We start from the raw sequence: 25,900 nt of genomic DNA, 5'->3' as shown, positions 1-25,900 counted from the left end.
TGAGCCCAGTGTTTGAAAAAATGATGAGCGCGAGCCGCAAGCGAGCGTAAGCGAGCGAGCAAGCGCTCATTCTCACTCACCTAAAAATTGGGAGATCTCTGCTCGCGCTCATCCGCGCTCGCTCACGGCCTTTTTTGGAAAAATAACGTCCGCGACGAAGCATTTCCAGATTTGCGAAATCTCTCTTGGTTTCATGTTTTAAGGGTACTATCTTCGATTCCCCCAAGTTTAGCCTTGAATAACTCAGGACTTAGTTATCTAGGCGGCAGCATATAGGCGTAGATCAATCCTGGATCTTAACTTTTACAGAGAGGTTTCTCAATTGTTTAACAAAAAATGGTTAAATTTCAGCTTGAAGTCAACATCTTTGCCAAACAGTCCTATATAAAGGGTTGAATGACTCAAAAATAATCCTGATGAATTGAACATTGATTTTCTAAATGAAAGAAGGATTTTTTCATTGAGAGAACAAAATAATTTTTTTGAAAATTGTGTCTCAAAAATCTTCGGGGCTTGAAAATTTCAGTGTAAAATCATCACGAGCGAGCGTGAGCGAGCAAGCGGACGCTCTTGCTCGCTCCCTCATGAAAAAATTTTTGAGCTTCTGCTCGCGCTCGCTCACTCACGTTAAAATCGGGGAACCTCCGCTCGCGCTCGCTCACTCACGAAAAAGTTTAGGTGGGCTCTGCTCACGCTCACTCGCTCATCTTAGTTTCGACCATTTTTTCAAACACTGGTTGACCCAACAGTTGCAAAGAAACCAGCAAATCCGCGCTTTGCTTCGGCAAAATCCATTTTACGATCGCCATTTCTGTCCAGTTCGTAGAACTGAGACGCTCCGTATCGCCCAAGTAAGTTGAACGCTTCAAACACTCAATTTTTATTCCGGAATAATTTTCTTACTAGGGTTTTTGTCGAAAGGACCTGCTCCAGCAGCTTTTACGCAGCTCCAGATGTCTCTTGGAGTAGCGAAATCACCATTGGTGCGCATTCGGAAAGCATCATCGATCGCTTTGTCGTACTTCCCGTCCTACTAAAAACCCATCGGTTAGGGTTATGGTTAGGGTTCGGGTGAGGGTCCGCTCCTCCGGCGAAGGCAGTGGTGGCGACGGCAGCGGAGGTGAAGAATTTAATCGTAAAAAAGGACTTGTTTATGGATTGAAAAAGTTGATGGTTTTGCAATCGAATGATTTTTATACCAATTTTTCTCGCAGCAAAGAGCGGGAGTCATTCGAGGTTGAAAGCGGTTAGTTTACTTCGGTTCAATTACATCTTAGTACGTCTTAGGCAACATAGTAAAATTTAGCCTTATTTCGGAGACAATTTGAGAGTTTTTTCAAGTCCAGACTTTCAATTCTTTTTGTTACTTTTTCGAATGTTCTGGACCTTTTCCGTCGGGCGGTAAGTCGAAACAGTATTTGTCGGAGCAGACGAGACTTGTTTGATTTACTTGATCTTAAAATCTTATAGCCGGCTAAGATCAAGAGTGACACTTGGTAAATAACCTTCCTGCATTTTCCGAAAGTTCAACGGGTGACACAAGATTGAATAACTTTGGAATTTTTGTTCTGGATGCCGAAGAAAAGAACTCTGCTGACATCCAACCTGGGAACGCCTGCAAAAGATGAAAAGCAAAGATGACGCTTACTGATATGATGCATTTTGACGGTTTTGGAAGGCTTGGGAATGCGATAAGATGAGTTTCTTTGGGAAAAAATCAATGCGAAGTGCTGAGTTCAGAGAGGTTTCCTGCTTGCTGCATTATGCAACAGTCTTTTGGCCATCGAGGAAGTTATTTCTCATTGAAATTTATTCTAAAAACTTTTCAGCGAAAGAACTTTTTTATCCAATCCACTCCATCTTCAGAGCTGGACACCAGCCTCCCAAGGTCTTTGTACAATTGAGTCTGATTCTTCTGCATGTAATCGGTCTAAAAAACAATGATAAAATTATTTTAATTAAGAGTAATTACGTTTTAAACGCATGGTAGGAGATGCCTTTCTGGGCATCCCATTTGTAGTTTGTTTGAAAGCTTTCTCCACGGATCCATTTTCCTGCGCCAAGAAATGGCTTTGGTTTTGGGCTAGAAATTGAAATAAATTCGAGAGGATGAAAATTGCTCCTTACGAGTGAGAAATGAAGAAATCCGTCAAGTTGTTTTCTTCTGGAAAGTCGCGTTTGCCGTTGACGTGTTCGAGCCATTTGTGAACCTCGCTGACTTGAATCATTATTCCGGTGACGACTGTATCAGAAGCTTAACAAATATTTTGAAAAATTTTTTTCTGGAAAGCGAATCTTACGAAAAGTAACTTCAAGCCACTGAGGAGATCTAGCATTGGCGGCCATTTTTGAGCACCAATAATCTTCATCATGATTCAGTCTTGCTTTGCATCCCGCACGCGATTTGAAGGCATCCGAAGCGCTCTAGAATCAAGTTTTATCGGAAGAGGAAAAAACAGGCTTACCTTGATTTGACTGTCTCGAATCGCGCCCGACTCCATGCCGAGCTTTTTAAACTGCGAGTAGTCGACTGCCTGACTCATTTTGAAAATTCAAATTTTTTTCTCTCCCTTTTTTGTGTTTTGTTGTGCTCTGGAATGTCACTAGGTCCTGACAATTCTCACCGGTCAGTGTTTTTATCACCAACGCCTCGGGCTCGGTGCTTCATCCTATCAATTGGACCGCGTAATTTTCCCTGCCGATGATTTTTGCAGCCGATTATTATCCGTCGATCGCCGATAATGAGGTGCTAATTGCGCCTTATCACAGGAAAAGACGTAAGATTTCTAATTTCCTGACTCTGCTTTGAAATTTGAAATTCACGTTGCCTTACTTTACCAATCTGCGACCGCGAATTCATCATGTATCCAAAAACGATTTTTCCAAATCATCTTGCGGTAGAATATTTTCGTATAAAAACGATTTACTCAATTTTATTTCATCAAATTTCTAACGATAAAATCGAAAATGAAAATAAGTTTTTTTGCAATGATTTCGCAGAGTTTTGCGCAGAGAGGGCCAGGTGCTAGAAGAATGTCGGAATTCGAATCGTTGATGACTTTTTACAACCCAGGTTTGATCGGTTTTTCTCCTCGAAAGCTTCTCATTGTTTGATTTCAGATTTCACCCTAGAAAACCACGGCCAATATGGCTGCAAATGCCAATACATGATCACGGATCGACCCCTTTCCGCCGGTCCTGCTGGCCCCGTTGCCGTCGACGAATTAGATTACACTTGCCAAGCTCATAAAGATTGCTACAGATGCGCGAAAGAAAAGTGGGGAGACGCTTGCATCCCGGAATTCAACAATTACTTTTTCGAAGTTGTCGAAAACGACATTCAATGCACCTCGACAGTTGGAAGCTGCAACAGGTAAAGAAAAAAATCGGGGGAAAAGGCAAATTAATCGTTTTCTAGAGCTCTTTGCGAGTGCGACCTGGAATTCGCGAAAGCGCATGTTGCGAAAATTGACGTCTACGATCAGAAATTCACGCTTTTCAATGGATTTATTGCCGGAATGACCTGTCGTGAGTTCTTTTTTGATCCAAAAGATCCGATTTACTCGATGTTTTTTTAGCGAATTACTGCGGAAAATCCAAATTCGAAGTTGATTCTGACTCTGACGAACTCTCCGCTGGAACATTCCGCGCCCATGATGAGCTGGTCAATGGACGCCGATGCTGGGAGAACCAAGATGGCTTCTTGATCACGTGGGATCATGCCAAGTGGGTGATTCAGAATTCGACGGATACGATCGCGGAGGGCCTTGAAGATGTCGGCTGCCCAACTGTAACCGAATGGGTGGTGCCAGCGTCGAAAGGAGGAGGTGGATTCGGGATCACTTTCAATGGACAAGGAAGAGAAGAAATCATAGACGAGCATGTTGCCGTCGACAAACAGGTTCATTTTGACTCATCTTTTCTCTTTGAAAAAAGGGACTTTTTGAAATTTGAAATATTTTTCTAGTGTTGCGTGAATCAGTCGTCAACAAAATTCACCGTTTTCAACGCTGTCACTCATGAATGCTGCGCGAATGGAGAAAACGCACTGATTGGAGAGTGCTAATGTAAAAATTTCATCAAGAAATCGACGATAAGTGGTCGAAAATGATAAAGATTTCATCTGGCCTTGAAATCGTTATTTATTTTTATCATTTTTAACACTTGAAAATGTCCACTAAATAATTATCTGTAAATAAACATAAAAATTCAAAGTACTGTATGTGAATCAAATGAACTTGCAGAAATCAGTTTTATTTCAAACTTCATATAATAAAAAGTTCAACAAAGAAGTTTCCTAGAGATACGCCAGTCTCAAACGAAAATACAAATAATTGAGAAGCAAACAAGGACAGTAAGTGGCTCTGAATAGATATCTGACGGCGCCGTTCTGATAATTTCAGAAGAGCAAACTTCGCGTCGAGATAATTCTGAAAAATAAACAATCGTCAATTTCCTAATTTCGGAAGTTTACCGTGTCTTTCGGATCCATTCCTCCATTTCGGGCATTAGATTCAGCGTGTTCTTTGGGTGCAGTTGATTCGTTTCAAAGCGGGAGACGAGTGTTTGCGAAATCTTTTTACCGACAAGTTTGTAGATCGATTTTGCGGTTTCGTGCTGCGTCAATCCCAAATGGGTTCTGTGGTTACGTAGCCGCTTGAAAGAATAATTATGGTCCGATACAACGAAATCATATGGTATTTGTCTCAAGAAGAGGGGGTAGCCGAGTTTTTTTTGTAGGAAGGTCAAGGAAACGTTGAAAACAGTTCGACCAGAGCGAATATTTATTAAGAAAAGACGAGCAACTCCCATTTTTCTCATCATTATTGCTTCGAAATGACTGTTGTTTTTCTTTACCTGCTGAAAACTGAGAATATGCGCAGGAGTAGAAGCATTTCTCAACGCTTGGTCCGCTCTTGGTTTTGATTTTTGCCGCTTTTTGACTTTTGATGGGTATTTTTCAATCACATCATCTTGTTTTTCTTGCTTGATGATTTTCGAGGGAAATTCTTTGGTCTCTGTTGAGTTTTGACTAAATGAGCGATTGAAGCTGGTGTTGTTTCCATTGACGTTGTAGACGTTGTTGTGGTAGTTAATCGGAGCATCAGGATTGTTGTTGTTATTATTGTTGTTGTTGTTATTGTTGTTGTTATTTGTTGCTTGGAGATATTGCTGCTGTTGCTTGGCTTTAATCGCTAAAAATATTTTTTTATCCAAGAAATCGATTAATTTTTTGATTGGTCCGGATTTTTTTTTTGCGTCCATCTGATTGGTCAAACATATTAATTAAATTTGCAAATTTTTAAAATAAGTTTTTGCCTTTTTTAATCAAGTTTTTTGAATATCAATTTTATTAGTTATAATTTATTATTATTAATGATAATTTATTGCCGAATCCTACCTGAGCATTGCAGGAGATACTGTCTCAGCTTCTCGGCTTCATGTGGCTGTAACTTCAGATAGTCGAGTTCCTCGAAATCGTCAGCTCCCGTCTTGAGGTAGGTTTCATTGTTGTTGTTCATTTTCAATTAATGTTTCTATATCTGCTTTTGATGAGATTAGCAAATTTACACTTTTGCAACCGTATCGAAAAAAGGACAAGATTTGTTTTCATTAATTGAGGGTCATTAGAAACGGTCCGCGAAGGCAGAGGCATGGCGTTTTATGTGTGGTCCTGTGAACTAAGCAAATACACCGCCAAGGTAATCGACAGTCACAAGCAAGGTAGTTCAACAGCCACGCCATTTCAGCATGGAAGTTATAAAGAGGAAGACGAAAAAAAAACAAATCTTTCGGTTGAAAAAAATTTTGACCAAAATTTTCGTCAAACTTGAGGTTTTTTTGTCGATTCTTTCGACCACGAAATTGAATCGTAAATATTTTTTTTAACTATAAAAAGAAATTTTTTTAGGGAGGGCACAATTGAATTGATTAAATATTTTAAACATCATTATCTCGTTTATTGCAGAAGCTTTTCGCCTTTCGGCATCATCAGTGCTACCGAAAGGCGAAAAGCTTCAGCAATAAACGAGATTATGTATTAAATACTCGTCAACTTTACGATATTTTAAACATCAGTTCAAGAAAGAACCCTTATTCAAAAAAGTTCTTTTCCTATCTTTCGTCCTACCGGTGAAAGCAAGCCTTTACCCGGGATTTCAAACATGTCTCCACCCCCTGTAGACATCTTTATTATATATTTATAGAGATATATTTATAGACATTTATTATTATAGTATGATATATCTCATCGTTGCCTTTATTGATATTTTTATCTCGTGCTCTGATTCTTCCGCTTCATGTTTCCGGTGCACTTGTGCTCATCGGAAGCCAATCTGTAGAACTTGACTTCTGAAGTCAGAACTTTCTCCGCAATTCATATCTTCTTACAAGCTCTTCCATAATTGTCGCAATAAAAACCCAAAAACGCAATTTTAAAAACGATGCGGTCCAAAGAACTTAATCTCCAAAACAAGCCCGTCCTTTTTGCTCAGCCTTGCCAGGAATCGTTTCAGATGAAGTTGAAGACATTCCTTTTTGTTTTTTATTTCGCAGAGAGTTATGGAAATTTCAAAGATAAATTCATCAGTTTCTCGTTCGACAAAGAAGAGTTTCTTTTTCTAGGAAAGGTTGCCAAATAAATATTTTAAAGGGGGACACCCTTAAAAAATTTTTATAAATGTCTATATCAGACCTTATGACCTTGAAAAGATGACCAACTGACCTGGTCAGAAGGAGAGCAAGGTAACCGAAAAACAAACAAAAAAGCTGTCGTAGTTACTATTCAAACAAAAATTTTTCAGCATGTGACTCGTTTGGTGGGCACCTCGCGACGATTGACAGGAAATCGGCTGCATTCAAAGTATCTTTGTTTTATCTCTTTCGATCGCAGAAATAGCCGAAAAAAGTGAGGCGACAAACGATGCCGTCGGCGCGCTGCTCTGTAGATACTGGGCTTGTCAAGTCTGCTTCCTTCTGACAAGAAAAAATCTTGTCCATGAAAAAGCCCGGATTCAGTCTCCTAACAAACTGCAAAGAAAACAACACCAAGGAGAAAGGTCTGCTTCAAGCCCTTAAATTTGAAGAATTGTCCGGTAGACAATGGATTTATTTAAGATTTTCTTGGATCTTCGGTCTGGCTTGGCTATTTTCTCCGGCAAACACCTTCATTCCAACTCGCAAATATTTTAAATGATGATGTCAGCGACGAATCCTTCAGCAAACTTGCTTCTTCTTGGAAATCTGACGAGTTTACATACGATTACGAGCCGATCAAAAACACAAGGTCAAAGATAAAGGTCAATTCTAGAGTAAGTCTTGACTTTGGAAACTGGGACTTGCCCGTAAGTGGTCGAATTTATGTAGAAATGATCATGAATTTTTTAGCCAATCTGTTTTGAAATGTGTCTTCGGTCTGGCTATTCCTGGAAGAGTTCATAAACTAATAAAATTTTGCCCTTCGAATAGCAAATTTGAAAAGATATCGAACTCGGATGTTGAGTGCGAGCAAAATTGTGAGATGAAACGAAGTGTCCTGTGTAAACTCAAAGCTGGACAGCTCGAGGGCCTCCAGATGCGGGCACTCGGGTCTACGTTTTATCCCAGGAAGGAAGTTGAAACCTGTGGGAGGATTCAATGGAAGAAAATAAGAACCGGACAAGGTAGGGTTACTTGAACTTCCCTTGTCCTTTCGGGGGTTAGGGTTAGGGACCTTCAAGAAGGGCTAACCTTACCCTTAGTCTAATACAGAAAATAACGCCCACGGGACCCCCCTTTCGCCAAATTCCAGTAAATTTAAGTCATGCTGAACGGTCCCGATTCAAAAATGCTGAAATTCAGCGTGCCTAACACGCATCCCACGGTTGATATCCGTCGCCAAACGTATATTGGCTTCATCAGATTTCCGAAGGTCAAATGTGGCGTCAATTTTATCAATTCTGTTAGAGAAAAACTCGTGAGCTTTGAATTCCTCGATATAGGAAACGGGTCCATGTCATGATAAAAAGGCCGCACAGTTGTACGTCCTTGGGCGGAAGGAAACTGCATCTGATAAGTCCTGTCAAACTTGACCCGTAAACAGTTTCTTGCTACGACTTAGACTTTACTTCAATCGCGGAGGAGCGCAGTCAGACCAGGTGAGAGCTATCTTTCGATTACTGACGGAAAAACTTACAATGGAAAACTAAAGCGTGATTTTGCAATTTCGTCTCAAGGGAGTCATCGATCAAGACTTGCCGGCGACGAATTTTCGAAAATTCATGAACAAGGACGAATTCTATTTGCTTGTTAAAGGAAGCCAGAAGGTTGACTGGAGAAATGTTGATCCCGACTCTTGCTTAGGTAAGAACGAGCATTCAATAGAAAGGTCTTTATTCTTATCATTTCCAAAGAATCTGCTCAACTCGGAATTCGGGAAGATGATGGAAAAACAGATGCGATAAACTATAAAAACTGCGCAATCGAATCTTTTCTGAACAAAGAATAAAACTAGAACTTGATAAAAAGAATCGTTTATGTATCTTTTTATTGTCTCATTTTCAATTTATCTCGCTTTCAAGAAACTCGTCCTCGTTCATAAAAGAAGGAACCATGTTTCCGAGCATAAACTTTCGCATTTGATCCTCAGCTAGATTCATCCCCACATTTGAAGCAATTCGAAGGCCGAATCGTACTCCAGAGCGCTTGATTCGATTCCAGAATGACGTTCCGGTCCTCATGTGGCCGAGCTCTAGAATGAAATTGGCAAGAGTAATCGTAAAGGTTGAAAACCTTTTGACGAATTGATGATTTTCCGAGTTGTTGCATCTCGCGCTTTGAAGAACTTCTCGAAAGCTGTTGGAACATCTTCGGATTCGTTCAAACATCTTCCCAAGTAATATCCATCAATCATCGCTTGATTCGCGCCTTGCCCCATAAATGGCGATGTGGCATGAGCAGCATCACCGACCAAAATGACATTTCCCTTGTACCAGTTGGAGACGTGTGGTTGTTGATAGATCCCAAGGTGGCTGAGGCAGTGGACGTTTTTGATCATTTTCTCGTCGATCCAGTCCTGTTCTTTGTAGAAATCATGGTCTTCCATCAATTCGTGGAAGATTTGAGGAGAGACGTCGAATCTAGAAATTTTTGATGAAAGTTCAAATTCTAGAGCTACAGACGTCCATTTTTGACTGTCGACATTCCATTTTTCGGACGCTTGATGAGCCACAACAATCATCCCGTCAGTTTCACTAACTCGCATGACCATGGCCATTCCCATGTTTAGGTGCAATTCGAGAGCTATTAGAAAGATTATAGAGAAAGATCATCGATATTCCTCTTACTCGAGTTATCCGGGAATCTCTCCTTGTCGATATCTTTCAGAAGACAATAAAAAACGCAAAGTCCAGAGTGCTCTGGCGGTGGACAATCTGGATCGACGAAATCTCGACCGATTGAGTGAATCCCATCTGCTGAAACGACGATATCTGCTGAATCTGTTGTTCCGTCGGCGAAGGTGATTTCAGCCCCGGAATCAGTGTTCTTGTATTCCGTTACTTTGACACCAAGTTTCGTTTTTATCTTGATTTTTTTGGTTTAAGAAATGTATTTTGGTTCCTACTTTTGGATTTTTCTCACATTCAGCCCAGAGCTCTTTCATAAGAGCATTTCTCTTTGTCATCATAAAATGATCTTCAAGAACCGTTCCTCCAAGAAGTTTTTTGATGTTTAGACTGCTAAGTTTCTCATGGCCAGCGGTAACTCTTGCTTCATAGACTGGGTGACCGACTTTTTTCCAAACATGAGTCAGATTCATTTTGTCAAGGCACAGAGTTGCGCCTTGAATACCGAGTCCAGCACCGATCGGATTCAAGATCTTCGTTGATTTTTCGTAGATTCTGATTTCTTTAAACCCATGGAAAGCTAAAAAAGATTCCTTCATTTCGAATTGAAAATATTTCAAAATACCGAGGGATAGCGCAGTTGTCATCCCTCCGAGACCAGCGCCAACAACAATCGCAGTTTCCTTCATTTCTCTGAAGGTCTATCCTTTGCCCTTTGTTTTCTCGAGTATTCTTTAGGGCGCGTTTATTTGCCAGAAGTCAATAATTCTGAAAAAACTTCTCAATGAGATCGATTTCTGTATGCCCTGGAGGAAACTCGGCACAAACCAAAATAAGTATGTCCGGAGCTAGGACGTGACAGCGTAGGACCAAATCAGAAAGTATCATACATTAAAGTAAGATTTAATATTCTTATTGGAAAAAAAGAATCGTTTAATGTTCTTAGTGGAAAAAATGAAAAATTTAAGATCCTTATTTGAAAAAAAGTAAGTGATTTTTAGGAGGGCCAATAAGATTGCTGTATTTGGCCTACCGGCCAATAAGAAACCCAAACTTTTTTAATACTTACTAGTTTCACCGATCCAATTTTGCACAGTCCTGACTTGGATTTACATTATAATTTTATACTTCAATGTATGATACTTTCTTATTCAGTCCTTCAATGTATGATACTTTCTTACTTGGTCCTACGGTGTCACGTCCAAGCCCCAGACTTACTGATTTTGGTTAGCCCCGGAAACTCGGGTTTGATAAAGGAACAATGACTTTTTGAGATTAAAAGTTTATCACTTATTCCCTGCTTCTAGCACTAATAGTCGATCTTTTGTATGAAAGATATTTGGTCAGAAGGATACTTTCAACCGCCCAAATTATTCATTCAATTAATCATGTTCTGTAATACAAATTTTTATGCTAACAAATGACTAAAAAAGAAAACGGTCAATTCCAAGGAATGCAATAACCAGTGCTTCTCCTCCAAAGGTCGCCCGTGGTGGTGTTGCTGTCGAATGAGAATTGATAGAGTCAGAACACTTTCTTGCCGCGGGCGTTACTGCCTCAGATTAGTAGCAGCAGCTCACTATTTTCAATTGCATCTTTCATCAGACTTTATTTTTATCGTTCCAAAAACAAGTCCTTTTGTAGAGAAAGCAGTTTATTTTCTGAGAGATGAGAATATTCGAAGGACTGATAGCAGTAGCTACAGCTTTGGCTCCGAAGAAGTTGTATACCCTGAAATCAGAGTAAGTTTTAGAAATTAGAATCTAGAATTCCAACTTCAATAATTTCCTACATTCCACTTCGATTTTTCTTATCAAATTTTTTACTAAAAAGAAATTTTTATAATCAAAAACGATTTTTCCTCTTATGGTCCTTTCAACTCAAAATATTCAAATCTTTGAGATATAAATTCTTTTTTCAGTGTGCAGGTCGACGGGGTAAAAGTTCTTAATGGCCATCTCACCCTTTTCGGCCCACACTACATCGGAATCATCGACAACGTCAAATCAAAATCAATGAGCGTCAAGAGAATGGTTCCCCGAGCAATGATCGACTCAATCGCCTACCCAACAAATATCGGCCGCGTTCCTGACGCAACGTTCCCCGGCGCGAGGGGAAAATGGTGGATCACTTCAGCGGCTTTTAATGGAACATCTGGGCATGTTTTCTTTGTAAATCCGAAACCAAAAGGAACAAATTATAAAGGAATTTCGGGCGATGATGATTATACTTATGAAAACCTGAGATTCGTGGATATGGATTTGGATGGAAAACTCGATGTCATCACTGCAAGAAGTTTGTCGAATTCCATCGGGGCAAAAGGAGAGCTTCTTTGGCTAAAACAGCCGGGCGGAAATGGGCATTGGCCGGCTACTTCTCTTCATGAAGGAATGGCAGATGCGAATTTCGAACTTCTTGAGCGACGAAACAAGAGATACTTCATCGTTGCTGGGCGAAAATACAGTACATTGGGGATTGTCTGGACAGTGAACAAAGGTGACAAGTTTTTGAAGAAACAAGAAGTGCGCCATCGAGTGGTGGATAATTACGGGCCGTATAATGATGTCCAAATTGTGGATATCAACAATGACGGTAGATTTGATGTGCTGACTTCTGTTATCAAAAGAGGCGGTGGTCGAGGTCACGTGCTCGCCTACCAAGTTCCAGATGACTTCCTCCATGGTCAGTGGAAGAGAAACGTAATCGCGGCTGGTTTTGATATTGACGGCTCCCCGGGTCGTGCTCAGGCTTTCTGGCCCGATCCAAAGACTCGAGGAAATTCCCGCCCGCATGTTTTTGTCTCCGGCTCAGCCGATGGAGGAAGCTACATTCTAGAGCCAAAGGGCAACAAAGGCTTCGCATTCTCGAAAATGGTCGCTGCGCCGAGTTATGGAAGAATTGGACTCTTTGATATTGCAGATATTACTGGAGATGGCCGACCGGAAATCATCATCCCTCAAGAAGACAAAATCCACGTGTACACCTTCCCAAAAGTCAGCAACAAAAAATCGAAAGACTTTACAAGCCACAATCCAATGGAAACAGTGGAGAATCCGAAGCTTGGTATCATTCCTAAAACAAGATATCAGGACAACTCCCCAAAGAAATCTTCTCTTCAAAATCGAGTTCCAATGATGCCGGGTGCGTTCCCAATGATGCCGAATGGCATGCCAATGATGCCACCTATGCCACCAATGTTACCAAATGGAATGATGCCGATGCTTCCAAATGGTTTCCCAATGTTTCCACCTGGAATGCTTCCTCCTCCAGCCGGTTTACCAATGAGCCCAGCGATAATGCCAAAAGCACCGATGCAACCAAAGAAAAAACTGCCAACTAAGCTGGTAGAAGGACCAAAAGTGATGTTAAAATCGACCGATCTTACCTCCCCAGAACAGAATAAGACTTCAACAAACGGTCCACCGATGCCGTACGAGACATCAGAAGAAGGAGAAATCATGCCAGGACAAAACACAGTCGGTAAGTTTTATGTCTCAAGAAAAAAAATCAAGATAATTATTAGAAGAAAGAATTTTCTTTGATCACGAAATGTTTTCCGTCACTTCTGGAGTTTACGATGGCCAAAGTCTTGCTGGCGAAGAGTGTGTTGCTATGGGTCGACAGGTAATTATCAAATTGTTTACAAAGAATTGCGCATTTTTTAGCTCTGTACCCAAAAACAAATTCTAATGGGCTTAAACATCGAAGATCCAGGTATCAAATCGTGGCTTCTCTACGACTCTCGTGGCAAAGGCCCTCGACTGGCGAGGATGAAATCTTGCAACGTCGCCGATGTTCTTTGGGAGGGGTGAGCAGCGGATTAACCTGGGCTCAGAATGATACTTCTTTTTTAGTTACGAGTGCATCAACGGAGTTCTCGAAACGAGCGCAATCAAAAAGGCGGTTCTTTCAAACGGGCTTTGCTGTGGAGTAATGGCCGGGGCAACTCTTACTGACTCGTATTTTCCACATAAGCAACTTGCTGAAAAAGGATGCAAACAACAAGACAAGCAATTATGCCAGGTTTTTTGGCTTCCATTTCTCAGTTGTTAATGAATTTTTTTAGGCTGATGAACTGCTGAAAATTTGGGGTTACTCAACATTAAAATCACCTTTCTGGGGTTGGATCGCGGAAGGAAAATTGGCGAAAATGGCGAAAAACTGCGACCCAAATTCGGTTTTGTGGAATGGATACACTTGTTTCGCGGGTAAAAACGAAAACAATAGAGTTAATTTCTAATATTAAATTCAAAGGAAAAATTGAAATCACTGCGCCAACAAGTGAAATTTCTTCCAATGCTCCTGCCTACTGTTGCGATAACAATCTGAAGCCCGGCTTCAAGAAGAGCTCTGGGAAAACAGCTATTTTCTCATCTCTTCTTGCAGTCATAACAACGGTTTTCCTACTGTAAATATTCAAAGATCCCACTTGACCAAGCACAAGAGGCTGTTTTGCTTATTATTAGCAGTACTGTAAATAAACTTTTGCTCAATACGTAAAATATCAAGCCACAAATAAAAATTTTCATTATTATAAAAAACACTAGGATACCAGAATTGTTGAAGTTTGGTGCAACGAAAACTTTTTTTTCCAAGGGCCGCATTTATTTTTTTGCAGGAAAAAGAATAATTTTATTTGATTTTTCTTTTAAAATATTCGCCTTCTTTGCTGTCAGGAAATCACAAGCACAATTGGGCCCTATTTTGTTTTTCAGGTTTCTTGAAAATACGGGTATTTTTTGTAAAATTCTTCTTCCAATCTTTTTTCGATATATTCTGGCAAGGAATCAAGATCGGACTCGTCTGTTATTACGCTCAAGTCAATAGAAACCGCTTCAGGTTCTAGCGACTGTGTCATACGATTCGAACTTTTTTGAATCATTATTTCTCGGAAGAGCTCGTCGTGGATCCTTCGATTTTGCAGAGAGTTAACTTCAAAGTTCACACAGGAATCAGCGTCTTTGAATTCGTTCAAGCAAATTGATTGAGGCTCAATGAAAGAAGAGCTCATAAAAACAGTTTCAGTCGATGATGATCGTTTGATTCCTTCGGAATAAATAGAAAACTCTTTTCTTCCCATAAGTTCTTTGAAGAGTTCATTGTTGACTTCGTTATGTTGATAGGACAGAGAAATTGAATATGCTCCAGGAAGAAGATACCAAGTTTGTGGACACATATTTTGATAGAGCTCATTGACAAGCCAAAGGGGCCCATTATTTGGAAGGAAGTATTTATAACGGCCACCATCGCATTCTTCCATCATTTCTCTACTGCCGTAGTAAGGATGTAATAATGAAATTCTGATAAGCGGGTCAGAATGCCATAAAAGTGTATTTTGAATAATATAAGTGCCATTTTCAACGCGATCCAAAAGCATTTGATGGTAAGTTACTTTTCCGTCGATTTCAAGATAAGCTCCCGTGACGGTAAGCGGCTCCGTGAAGTCGAAATTTTCATGAAGAAATACTGAAAATTTAATGACGACCAAGTTTTTTTTCGACGATTCTTTTCAAAGTCGTAAAGATTGCTTACCCTGCTCATATGAAAACAAAGATGGTTTCACTATCTCTTGACATTCTGGCGGTAAATGACGGTTTTTGATAATTTCCCATCCACTCGAGTTTAAGTATGTCTTCATTTTCATTCTCTTTAGAAGAATCTCAACTTGGCTGAAGGACTGATAATCTTTTTCTTCTTCATTCGGATTTAAATTGAATCCCGCCACACTTCGAGGATAAATTATCATAATAACCAGCAAAAATATATATCGAAACGAGAAATTCTGGTTCAAAAGATCATCGGTCAGTTCCAAGTCATTTTTGATTGCCCATCGTAGAAGATTGCTTATTGCAATGGGAACACACAAAAGAGTGTCTTTTTGGTCAGTTATGTTTTTCGTTAGATGATAAAAATCGGAAAGATGAGTTTTTTCTATCAGCGGACTCAAATTCGCCAGATCATATGATTTTGTCAAATTGCTATCGTCAATGCAAAGTGTAGGAAAATTTTGCTTTAAAGTGATGATGTTCTTAACTTTCTGGATAAAGTCCCTCTTTGGATGATACAGGTACGCTTGGCTCACAATTTTATTTGCATGAAAACGCTTAAAAGGTAATTAAAAGTGTTAGTTCATACTTTTCCTCTGCGCAAAAATCGACCTTTTTGATTATTCAATCAATGTCTTGGCTTGTGAACAAGGCGCGCTTTTTGGAAAACAATCACGTTTGTAAGGCGCTGCCTAAAATATGGACGATGTTTGCTCAGGGGTTATAGATTTTACGAGTGCGCAAGTGTAAACAAACTTTTAATTCATCTCGAATCGTTTCTTTTTCTTCTTGAGTAATTGGATAATAAAGAAGACTTGGTGCTGTGTCCTTGTCGCAAAGAAGAAATATATAAAGATTGGCGTTGTCGGGAACATTATTGAGATTGAAAAGTTGTCTTGAATTACAGAAGCCAGATGTACCAGCGCCTTGAATATAGATGACTCTTTCATTACAAAATAAAACATACGTAGTGAACCGACTGTTCTGTATTTGCTTCCCCTTCTGGCGTATCCCATCTTTCTGTAGCTCTTTCGTCCAGTTTTGTCTCTTAGAATACCAAAATCAATGATCTTTGGAATTCCGCCTTTAATCAAAATATTTTGAGGTTTCTTGTCGAAATGATCAATCCCCATAACGTTGGACAAGTAATCAAGTCCTTTTGAAATTCCGGTAGCAATACTTTTTCTTTCATCTATGAGAACATCATTGTCGCAGAGATATTTTTTTAAATCTTTCTCACATCGTTCCATGATTGTTATCCAGCCCAAGCAGTCCTCCTGTTCACTGTCTTCCTCATTAAATATTTCAATATTGCAAAAATGCCGAATAATGTTCGTATGGTTCGGTATAATTTCCTTTTCAAAATCTTAATTATAATTTTATGTGTCCATACATCTTGCAGAAGAAAAATAATCTATATCAATAAGTTCGTTCATACATACTTTTAGACATGTGTATAACGGGAATAGTAAGCTCACAATTTCTTGTGAAAAGGGCTGAATCAAATGCTTGAATCCTCACAGCAACCTTAAGGATGTCAACAACGATCTGGCCAATTTTGTGACTGTAGTTTCAGTACCTTCCCGTATCGTATTCAGTTATTTTTTTGGATGATATATTACATTCAACCCTGATTTATTAGTTTAATTTGGCGAAATTTTAAAAAACTAATCCATTAATCCCCACCGCCGCTCCAAAGGACGTTTAAATGCTTGATCTCACCAAAATTGTACCTGTAGATTCGGTAACTTCCCGAAATTCAATTCCTTTCATTTTTCTCAAGATGAAAGGTTGAACGCTAAACTATTAGTTTAATTTGACGGATTTTTGAAAATTGAGCTGCATGCACCTGTTTGCATGCATAATGTGATGCAACGATTTTTTCAAAGTTTGAGCACGATTCTAGTTCAGTTCCTGAAATTGGAATTTTCTCATTTTCACATGGATTATGGTTTTACTCTTAGACAATCTCCCGGTGCACTCAGATTGTGCACTGATTAATCCCTTAATCCCCTTTTCCGGCGCCAAAGAGCAGGTGTTTGCGACTTTTGGCGCGCAGTTCGAACTTGAAAAACTTGCCTGATCTTATCGATATTGGTATCAGTGAATAGAGAATTTTTCGAGCTTTCAGAAAATATATAGTTTGCTATATAAAACCGCAAATTAAAAAATGACCTTTCTAACAGTGACTTTCTACAGAGCTCTAGTGTATTAGCGCGCCCATAGAATGTTGCGTATCTCGTGATCTAGTTGAGATATTTCGGATCTGAAAAAAGATTTGGGATCGTCATAAGCTAAATAAAAAGATATCAGTTGGTCGACTCATAAGATAGACCCTTATCCGATCGTTGTTGACACCCTTAAGATCATCGAAATTTTCATTCATCACAATTGCTTCTCCTCCAGCGGAAATAACTTGGCCTGGAAAAAGATGATTTGTCTGCCATTGACCTGTCTCTTCTTTTAATTCACATCGCTGTATTAATTGATCAATGAGCGTCGGATTTTTGCGAAGAAGTATTTTTTGGAAACAAGTTGTGTCGACAATCTTTTTCGGCTGGTTATCAGTAAAGACTTCTGCATATCTCTTGTGAAAGATGACTTCCTTCCATTCTTCTTTTTTAAAATACTCGATTTCTGCTCTTTCCAGCGATAAAATAAGTCTGTCTTTATCATCTCTGCTTGTTTGTCTTTTTAAATTTTTAACGAAAGACGAATACCATTTCAAAATCTTCTCCTCAGTTAATTGGTACGGAAAAGCCTCAAAAGTCATTTTTTGTGATTTTTTCTTGGAGAACTGAAGCTTTTCAAAATATTTAACAGTCCTGTGAGTCAACATGAATCACCGCAGGGCGTTCTTGACTCTGGTAAGAAAATATTAAGATAAAATTTCCTCGAGAATTATGATTGAGTTTGGCAAGATTTATATAATGCACAATAAATTTCAATAAGTTTCATTGTATTTGCAATTAAACTTGGCATTGCATGCAGGAAGATAAATAAAGAGAACTACTGCTTTATTGAATCCAATAGACAGAAATAGCGGTGTAGCGAATCTATCTATAATTGATATGTATATCAATTATTTGCAGACGTATTGGTTTCGAGAAGAGAAATCAGCGTTGCAAATTACGTTCGCTGCCCTTGATGCCCGCGGAGAGTGAGTGGTATTGGTATAATGAGCGTGTCTCGTCTGGCAGTTAATCATTTTGTACAGCGCGTTTCTTCATCTCCTCCCTTCACCAGTTCTCATTAGCCCCATAACGAGCAATCTTACTGGAAAGGCAGGATTTTTTCAGAAGCTAGTAGAGAAACGGTAATCTAAACGGTACAACTTAGACCGTATAAGAAGAGGGAGAAAAGAATGAAAAAGGATGTGTCTTCAATCAAAACAAACAAGAAGTGATGTTCCGGTAAGATTGTTTACATTGACCCTGGTGTTATCAAAAGATAGGCTTTATAAAGAGTTCAATCATCGTTAAGTGGGTTTCGCCAACATCAGAAACATCTTTTCACGATGGCAAATACGATGAAATTTATGCAAATCGTCATAAAATAGCGCTTCGGTGATTATTTCTTTCTTACGATGAATTTTTAATTGCAATTTAGACACAAGAAGCGGATAATCTACATGTGCGCTTTATTCGTCCTTTTGTTTCTTGGATTTATTCTATACAAAGTAAGGGTGTCACTTAGTAAACGCGTCAGCTGATCAATATCCATAAGTTTCGACGACGAAATGAGAAAAAAGCTGCAGAGACAAGGTGAAGTTCATCATTAATGAAAAACCGAATGAAAATTAAGGAGACAAAGCGTCGTTGAAGAATTTAATCAGGTTCGAATTAGGCGACAATCGATGATGAGTACGCGGACTTCATCCTATGGTGATGATTTTGAGAAGACAAATTTTTCAAGCAGGAATCGATTCCACGCTACTGCATTTTGATTGAAAATGAGCGCTTTTGTGAAATCATAGAAGAGAACCTCTTCATGTCAGAAGTACATCAATCGACGTTTTAGGAAACAATTCAAATAAACAGCGAAAGTAACCTCCATTTTTCCATGAAAAAAATCAATTCTTTTAGAGACCAGAGATCCCAATCCTTGATCCCTACTCATCCCTTTTATCAATCTCCAGCTCATGTTCCTGGCAGAAAATGGCAATCAAGCGTCCATTTCATGTAAAAATATCACGAATTGCAAAAAAAAAAAGTTTTAGATCGATCAAATGCTCTTTATTTTACTTGCATTCTGAGGTCTGAAAATTGTCTATCAGACAAAGAGGTAGCCGTAGTTCGACTCGTAGTCCGTTCAGTAGAAATTCTTCGTTGGAGATTTTCGACGAAAATTGCCTTGAAATCTTTTCGAAAGCTCGATCCTCGAAAAATCGTCACAAACTTTTCTCGGGCTCAAAAATTGATAAATTGAAGTTTACATGTTATTATCACTGAATGAAAAAGAGCCTCTCCTGTATAAAAATGCCATTGAGATAAAATAAGAAGGAGGCGATCTCTTCAAACCGTCTGAGTCTATCCTTGAATTCCAGAGAGAATTGACTGTAAGTCACATTTGATGTCACATTATCATAATAAACAGTAAGTAAAACCAAGACCAGAATCATCGGGAGAAGGCCAATAACAAAAGCAAAAGACTAAAATTGCTTGAAAAACAAAACAATATGAACATACCTCTAAGATGGTCGTTTTGGCAAGCTCAAGTTCGATAGAAACTGTTTCGTCTCTCGATGATCTCAAATTGGACGATCGTCGATGAGTGGCGAACATAAACGGAATACAGCAATTCGCAATAATGATGAATAAAAAAGGAAGGGCGATGGAGAAAAGATAGATATACACCAGGTTTTCTCCAATTCCAGCGATCATCAATCCAGAGACGAGGTCGTAGTTTGATTTTTTGTTGAACCATGGCTAGATAAGCAGTCGTGAAAATGCGGTAGCGATAAAGAACCTACAAAGACTCCAACAAAAGCTGCAATAGAAAAAGACAGCGCTAGAAATGCTCTCGTTCTCAAAAATCGTTCCCTGCTTCTCGTTTTCAGCGGATATTTGATGATCAAAATTCGGTCCAAACTCAAGAAAGAAAAAATCCAAAGCTTCGAGATCAGTCCAAAAATCGACACAAATGCCAGAATGTTCCCGATACTCCACCAATTCTCAAATGCCTTTTCTCTGAAGCTCTTGAACGAGTCGTCTTTTAGCAGCTTCGAGTTTGAAAGTGTTTGGTCCTTCGAAAGCGCGATGGTGAAATGGACCAAAAGCGGAACCAACAATGCAGATTGAAGCAAATGCAGCAAGCCAATGGAGATTTTGAAAATGTTCAAATTTTTGTCGAAAGATTTTTTCTTCAATAAGACGGCGAGAATCGCGATTGAAAGAAGAACATGAACGAAGCCGATGGAACTCAAAGAACCAAGACCAATACTCAATTTTGTGTTGCAAGAGTCGGAATATTGGTTGATCAGAGGAGTCCGTAAAGAGGTATGGTTTTGCAAATCGAGTTTGATAAGAATTGATTTACAGAAGGAAACTGCTTATTGAAGTTCGAAATTTCATTTCTGTAATAATGAAAGATTTCGATTGTTTTCTCTTTTTTTCGAACTTTTCATGTGAATCCGTCAATAAAGCGTCCTGTATCATTGTCTCGCTCTGACATGTCTGTCGTACAGATATGATTTAATATACCTTCGTACCTCTTCGCTAGATGACCCCATTTATCGTCCAACCCAACTCTGGCTTCCTTGCAGAAATCTTGTCTTTCGGTCATTGAACAATTTGAATTCAAGAACACTCCGAAATCTCTCATTCCATAGAACTTTCTCTCGCCGCTTCTAGGTGGCCAAAAGTCAGTTAGAATCTCACATTCTGATTCCGCCATTTTTTTTCATTTATATTCTCCTGGATCGACCCAAAAAGACGATAATGTATTTAATGATGCCAATTATCCGCGAATTTCGAATCTGCGCTTTGATTTATTTCTGTGATCTTACAAGCTTGTCAAAATACTTGTTTAGCAGTTTGACTTGAAGTTCTTTCTGACCGGGATCTTCTTCTATATTGTTGTCGAAAAGACTGTGTGTCATTTCGGTCATTTTCACAGCGTTGTCCATCGCTTGTTGATACCAGTAGCGTTTTGTGATCTTAAAAATGCCATAAAAGCTGTTGAATTCGACGAGAAAGAAAATCTTATTTCTCTACCTGATGAGCTTCATTTTCTAAAACCAAGCTAGAAAATAATGCAAAAAGAAGAAAAAACCTCATCTCTATGAAACCAACTATTCTGAATTGTATTTAAGCGACCATTCAATGTCAGTTTTTTTAAGATGAAAGATACAAATTAGTCCTCTTGTGCGAGTTTTTAAAGATTCACGAAGAGATGAATAAAATAAATTTGTCTCACCATGATCTTATACTGAAATAGAAACTGAAATTCATCACGCGAAAATTCGTATCGTATAATTTATTAGCAAAACTAGGTGACTCGCAGTCCGCGAACTCATATTCGTTGTTGAACTTGGGTTATTATGCGAAAAAGAAGAGGATGCGAAATTAAAGATGAATTCAAATAAGGGTCAAAATAAATAAGTAATCATACATCAGAGTTGAAAAACTTGGACACATCAGCTAACAGCTAAAGATTTAAAAAATAAATCAAAAAATATCTGAAGACAACTGTCAAAAGTACCCGAAGAATCGAGAGTCTTGATTTTTTCTTTTGATGAAAAATGAATGGCAAAGACTGATTTTTTATATTTTTTTTTCATTTTTATTACTATCATTCTTTTATGAAAGAGATTTTCTTTCATTAATGAAAAACCCTTGTCCCAAGAAATTTTTCATTCTCCGAGAAAATCTTCTTCTTCAAAAACAGCTTAAAACTTGACGCATCAAAGAAAAAAAAACAGTGAGAGTGGTCCAATAAATAAAAGTTCTATGCAAGTTCAGATTTTGAGTTGTGAAGCGGATCTTCGTCGTCGACTTCCGTGGCGGTCTGTTTGTACTGTGGGGGCTCGTTTTTGGGCATGTAGACGCAGATTCCGATGACGGCGAGGGCGGCAAAGAAAGTCATGGCCAGGAAGCCCAAGGGGTTGTTTTTGATTGTGTCAATTACTGAAATTATTTTAGCGGCAATGTTTTTCGCTCAATCAGAATAGGGATAAGTTCAAAAAATTTCTGAACGGTAAAACAGCTGGAAAAAATGAGCCAATCAAAAGCCCGGATGGGGTCTTTTAGCCAATCATTTGCTTGTATTTTAAAAATTACCTTCTGGATCAATATTGTAGCTCAATACTTCCGATTCCCATTTTCCTTCAAAATTTTCACTCGTGACGACACATTTGGCACTAAGATAAAAAATTACTACCAATCTGGAATAAGAGTTGATTTTACCCAGTTGAGTAAATCTTCGAAAGTTCTTCTTCAGTAAAACTGTTTCGATTGAAAACTGCCTCGCCATTTTCCATTTGTTGTTTGACGTTTCTGTTCAGGGTCTAGCAGACATTTCAAGACCAATAAAAAAGAGGGGTACTCACAAGAGAAGCAGTGACAGTGTCATATTGAGAGTACTCTGCAGTACATTTGAATTGCTCCGGCGTTTGGAAAATCATGACGTTTTCGGGCTCATGCATGACATTGAGCGTACCGAGTTCGATTTCTTTCGTCTCGTTTCCAGATGAGACGACGCAGGATACAGTTGTCTGAAGATAAAAGATTGATCTTTTTCCAGACAAAGAAAAGTAAATTGAATTACCAGGTCAAAGTCGACGGGTACATCTCGATTGACAGAAATTGAATGTTTGTTGACGCCAGGAAGAGGGGTATAGTAATCGTGTCCTTGAATTTAGAATTAATTCCATTTTAGTGCCTTTTGAGACGAACCGTCTTTGTGGAATTTAATCGACAATTCTGCTGGATAACCGGGAGCATTTTGGCTGCAGGAAGCAATGTTGACAAGTTCAGAAGTGACGGAAATCACGTGATTTTCGGTGGCGATTCCAGAGCCCCAGGAACCCGAGACTTCGAGAGTGGCGATGTCTGGATTTGCCTCGGGGGATTTGACAATAACATGCGGCTGAGAATAGCCCATCAAATCGTCTTCTGAAAATCAAGTAAAAAACCACAACTCTCTTAATTGTAATAGGGGTAAGAATTATATATTTCTCGTTTGATTGAAAAGTACTATTTTTTCTTTTCGTTCTCTAAATTTCAATTGTAAAAGATAGATTTTTACATAATAATAAGTACCATCTGAATATTTGCATCGGAATTCAGCGACTCCATCAGCTCTTCCTGCCATATCCAAAGTGATTTCATATCCATCGAGAGTCGTTTCAAATACCATCAGCTCATCTGTTTCTGGCTCCAAATCCTCTTCAACAAGACAGTAAAACTAACATATCTCGCCAATACTTACCGGCAACATCAGGAAGGGCATTTGAAACTTGCTTGAAGTCATCAGATTCATACAGGTTTCCATTGATAAAGGAGACCAATCTCACGTTTTTCGCGTAGATGTCAAGAGGGCACGTGAAGTGGACTTTTTGGTAGTCTGAGGTTGAATCAACCTAAAAAGAAAAAAAAGTAGCTAAAGAATGAATAGAAAGATATTTACATAGTGCCAAACTTTGTGAGCATCATCAGCAAATACGTCCTCAGTGTATTGACTCTTCATCGGCGGAATGAGAATTTGCGACTTGGTCTTCGTAAAGTTCAAGATCTTTCAAAATGACTGAGCAAAAAAGATGTTTACTCTTTGAGCTCAGAGTTGATATAACTATTCAAGAACGATTCCTGGACAACAGAACATTCATCTTCATCATACTCTCTGTCCAACAATTCACATTCAAGGAAGCTCGAGTCAAAATGAGTCTTTCCAGAAGGCACTGTTCGTTCGATCAAGTTTGCACCTTGAACATCAGAGTCTTTCCAGCGGAGACTGCTAGCTGGAGTAGATGGAAACTCACAACGAGCGAAGACGTCGTTTTCATTAAAGCCTTTTTGGGTTACGAAAAAGCGAAAAGTCTATTGAAGACAACGAGGAGTTTTTTTGTAAACCATTCCTACAGGGTTGAAAGACAGACTGCCGCCAGACTCGTGCCAGCCGAACTTTTCCCATTCGATGTCGTGGTCCCAAGAAGCTTTGATGGAACAACCCTCGACCACGTGAACGTCGACGACGTCATCAGTCTTGATCTTTTTTGTTTCTTTGTTCTTCAAAACGCTCAGATTGGTTAAAAACGCTCGTGCAATTGCAGCAAAAATTGAGTATTGACTATCGAATAATCTCATTATTTTTTAAATCTTTATCTTATTTTTAGAATTAACAGATATGGTTCCTCGAAATTTAAACCAATTCCTGATATAATAGCCGGCGGAATGATCTGAAAGCTTAATTTTCTCCTGTTCTCGGTCAATTGACGCTTCTGATTCTGCAATTTCGGCATCAAAGGGGGTTCCAAAGCTATCAGGTGTGATTTTGTACATTGCTTCCACGAGCACATTTTCCGATGATTTGAATTTATGTGCGGCGGCCTGAAATATCCTGTGAATCGAAAAAATTCGATGAGCTATGAAAATTTGTAATCGCCCATTTTTCGGGTCCATTCTTGATATTTGACATAGAACGTTGACTTCTGACATGTTTGCCCAAATTCGACCTCCCACCCTCAAATGTCAAAAGAAAACTTCCAAATGACTAACACTCTCGCAAACAAAAACTACCGGCTCCTGTTAAAAAGCACTTACATCGATGTTTTCCGCGTCAACGAAAAAGATGAAGGATTCTTCCTCCTCAGATGGCGCGAGGTAGTCGATTTCGAAGGAGCTTCCTGACTTGATTCGGATTGTTTTGCCGGTGGGAGGGAGGTCTTCTTCGTCGTACTCCCACATTGGACCTGTTGACGGCTCTTTATGAAAAGTATTGGAAGAAGCCATAATTGTTAATAAATTTCCGTCTACTAGGATTTTTATCATATTTATTTCTTGATAAAATAAACTGAAGCATATTATTAAAATCGTCTTCTCTTTGACGAAGAAGACGAATTTACGGTATTAGTTTGATAAGATGAGAGACTTCCCATTTTTGTAATAAATTAAAACAAATTTATCGCAACCTTTTGGTATTTCGAAATTGTAGATAAATACGTCTTCTATGTTTAAAACAAATAAAATAGAGCCGTTTGCAAATTTATAAAGGGGCGGATTATTTTCTCAACTCACCCGAAATTCGCTTAACAATTCTTTTTGATTCTCCCCAGGAGAATTTCCAGTTACTCCGAAAGTCAACAAATTCATTAAAATTTGTTGAAAAAGATAGATTTTTTATTATTTTTTGTCATTATTTATTCCAACAAAAGCTAACGATCAAAAATATAAAAAAAGTTTATTAACAAAATCGAAATGTGTGTCCTTCAGATTATGATGAAAAATATAGAGCTGAATTTTTTAGACCGAAAATAGTTCCTCAAATCCTCGAACCAAGAAAGGTTAGATAAGAACAAAATCTTTTAGAAGCCGGTCCTTTGTTGCGGGCCATGGCCGCTCCGAAGAGCAGCGGGGAAATTTTCATCCCTTCTCTTTTCCTCTCTTTCTCCCCTTTTTGTTCTCTTTCCCCGCTCGCTCGAGCCGCGCTAGTTTTTATCGGCTACCGGTGCCGTCGAAGCGATTGTGACTTGAGTTACAATGCAAATGCAATTTTCGAATGCAAACATAGACGACGAGACGAGCAAATATCAGCAGCAATGACCGGCGATTCTTGCGATTTTCGAAAATATCATAATTGACCAGATAAGCAATTTTTAAACAATCGAAAGATAAAAAATTTTCTAAGGCTCTCGATAAATGAAAACTTGAATAAGATTCTTAGAATTTATTGCAGAAAAGAATAAAGAAAATACACTTGAAATCGAATCGTCGTTTTCATAAGTACTGATCACATTTTTCACTTGTTGTAGCCAAAGTAGTCGTCGAAAAGATGATCGAGAATGCGATCATTTCCTGATTCACCACGCATCAC

At 38.9% G+C, this 25,900-nt stretch overlaps 8 protein-coding genes across 8 annotated transcripts; 2 read left to right on the top strand and 6 right to left on the bottom strand.

Annotated features, from left to right (window-relative positions):
- Window positions 1-1,799: 1,799 nt before the first annotated feature.
- LOC145699608 (coagulation factor V-like) lies at window positions 1,800-2,602 on the bottom strand. Its single transcript, XM_081776885.1, has 5 exons — window positions 2,466-2,602; window positions 2,301-2,424; window positions 2,128-2,254; window positions 1,973-2,083; window positions 1,800-1,930 (listed from the first exon to the last, which is right to left on the bottom strand). Exons 1-5 carry the CDS (start codon window positions 2,541-2,543, stop codon window positions 1,843-1,845), a joined length of 528 nt encoding a protein of 175 aa, XP_081633011.1. The 5' UTR covers window positions 2,544-2,602; the 3' UTR covers window positions 1,800-1,842.
- Window positions 2,603-2,959: 357 nt separating this feature from the next.
- LOC145696829 (uncharacterized) lies at window positions 2,960-4,200 on the top strand. Its single transcript, XM_081773928.1, has 5 exons — window positions 2,960-3,073; window positions 3,121-3,373; window positions 3,419-3,528; window positions 3,579-3,901; window positions 3,968-4,200. Exons 1-5 carry the CDS (start codon window positions 2,968-2,970, stop codon window positions 4,064-4,066), a joined length of 891 nt encoding a protein of 296 aa, XP_081630054.1. The 5' UTR covers window positions 2,960-2,967; the 3' UTR covers window positions 4,067-4,200.
- Window positions 4,201-4,206: 6 nt separating this feature from the next.
- On the bottom strand, window positions 4,207-5,624 carry LOC145696830 (uncharacterized). The gene is made up of 4 exons (XM_081773929.1): window positions 5,402-5,624; window positions 4,858-5,195; window positions 4,475-4,656; window positions 4,207-4,430 (listed from the first exon to the last, which is right to left on the bottom strand). The coding sequence occupies exons 1-4, from the start codon at window positions 5,520-5,522 to the stop codon at window positions 4,400-4,402; spliced, it is 672 nt and encodes a 223-aa protein (XP_081630055.1). The 5' UTR covers window positions 5,523-5,624; the 3' UTR covers window positions 4,207-4,399.
- A 2,709-nt stretch (window positions 5,625-8,333) lies between these two features.
- LOC145698566 (5-methylphenazine-1-carboxylate 1-monooxygenase-like) lies at window positions 8,334-10,068 on the bottom strand. Its single transcript, XM_081775772.1, has 6 exons — window positions 9,949-10,068; window positions 9,602-9,903; window positions 9,324-9,561; window positions 9,159-9,279; window positions 8,770-9,116; window positions 8,334-8,728 (listed from the first exon to the last, which is right to left on the bottom strand). Exons 1-6 carry the CDS (start codon window positions 10,010-10,012, stop codon window positions 8,538-8,540), a joined length of 1,263 nt encoding a protein of 420 aa, XP_081631898.1. The 5' UTR covers window positions 10,013-10,068; the 3' UTR covers window positions 8,334-8,537.
- A 699-nt stretch (window positions 10,069-10,767) lies between these two features.
- On the top strand, window positions 10,768-13,792 carry LOC145698938 (uncharacterized). Its single transcript, XM_081776177.1, has 7 exons — window positions 10,768-11,065; window positions 11,245-12,803; window positions 12,847-12,947; window positions 12,989-13,131; window positions 13,178-13,346; window positions 13,390-13,531; window positions 13,578-13,792. The coding sequence occupies exons 1-7, from the start codon at window positions 10,992-10,994 to the stop codon at window positions 13,733-13,735; spliced, it is 2,346 nt and encodes a 781-aa protein (XP_081632303.1). The 5' UTR covers window positions 10,768-10,991; the 3' UTR covers window positions 13,736-13,792.
- Window positions 13,793-13,915: 123 nt separating this feature from the next.
- On the bottom strand, window positions 13,916-16,436 carry LOC145697401 (uncharacterized). Its single transcript, XM_081774594.1, has 5 exons — window positions 16,312-16,436; window positions 15,837-16,235; window positions 15,626-15,795; window positions 14,856-15,426; window positions 13,916-14,789 (listed from the first exon to the last, which is right to left on the bottom strand). The coding sequence occupies exons 1-5, from the start codon at window positions 16,319-16,321 to the stop codon at window positions 14,035-14,037; spliced, it is 1,905 nt and encodes a 634-aa protein (XP_081630720.1). The 5' UTR covers window positions 16,322-16,436; the 3' UTR covers window positions 13,916-14,034.
- Window positions 16,437-21,407: 4,971 nt separating this feature from the next.
- Window positions 21,408-23,875, bottom strand: LOC145696542 (uncharacterized). Its single transcript, XM_081773597.1, has 10 exons — window positions 23,679-23,875; window positions 23,498-23,586; window positions 23,300-23,450; window positions 23,131-23,256; window positions 22,765-22,983; window positions 22,637-22,719; window positions 22,419-22,583; window positions 22,276-22,376; window positions 22,150-22,229; window positions 21,408-21,996 (listed from the first exon to the last, which is right to left on the bottom strand). Exons 2-10 carry the CDS (start codon window positions 23,555-23,557, stop codon window positions 21,818-21,820), a joined length of 1,164 nt encoding a protein of 387 aa, XP_081629723.1. The 5' UTR covers window positions 23,558-23,586; window positions 23,679-23,875; the 3' UTR covers window positions 21,408-21,817.
- Window positions 23,876-23,907: 32 nt separating this feature from the next.
- On the bottom strand, window positions 23,908-25,554 carry LOC145697676 (uncharacterized). The gene is made up of 4 exons (XM_081774891.1): window positions 25,407-25,554; window positions 24,631-24,781; window positions 24,236-24,417; window positions 23,908-24,157 (listed from the first exon to the last, which is right to left on the bottom strand). Exons 1-4 carry the CDS (start codon window positions 25,451-25,453, stop codon window positions 23,908-23,910), a joined length of 630 nt encoding a protein of 209 aa, XP_081631017.1. The 5' UTR covers window positions 25,454-25,554.
- Between the last annotated feature and the right edge of the window lie 346 nt (window positions 25,555-25,900).

This window comes from Oikopleura dioica, chromosome 2 (assembly GCF_907165135.1).
Source record: "Oikopleura dioica chromosome 2, OKI2018_I68_1.0, whole genome shotgun sequence".
Lineage (NCBI taxonomy): Eukaryota > Metazoa > Chordata > Appendicularia > Copelata > Oikopleuridae > Oikopleura > Oikopleura dioica.
This window is presented reverse-complemented; position numbering and strand designations above follow the sequence as displayed.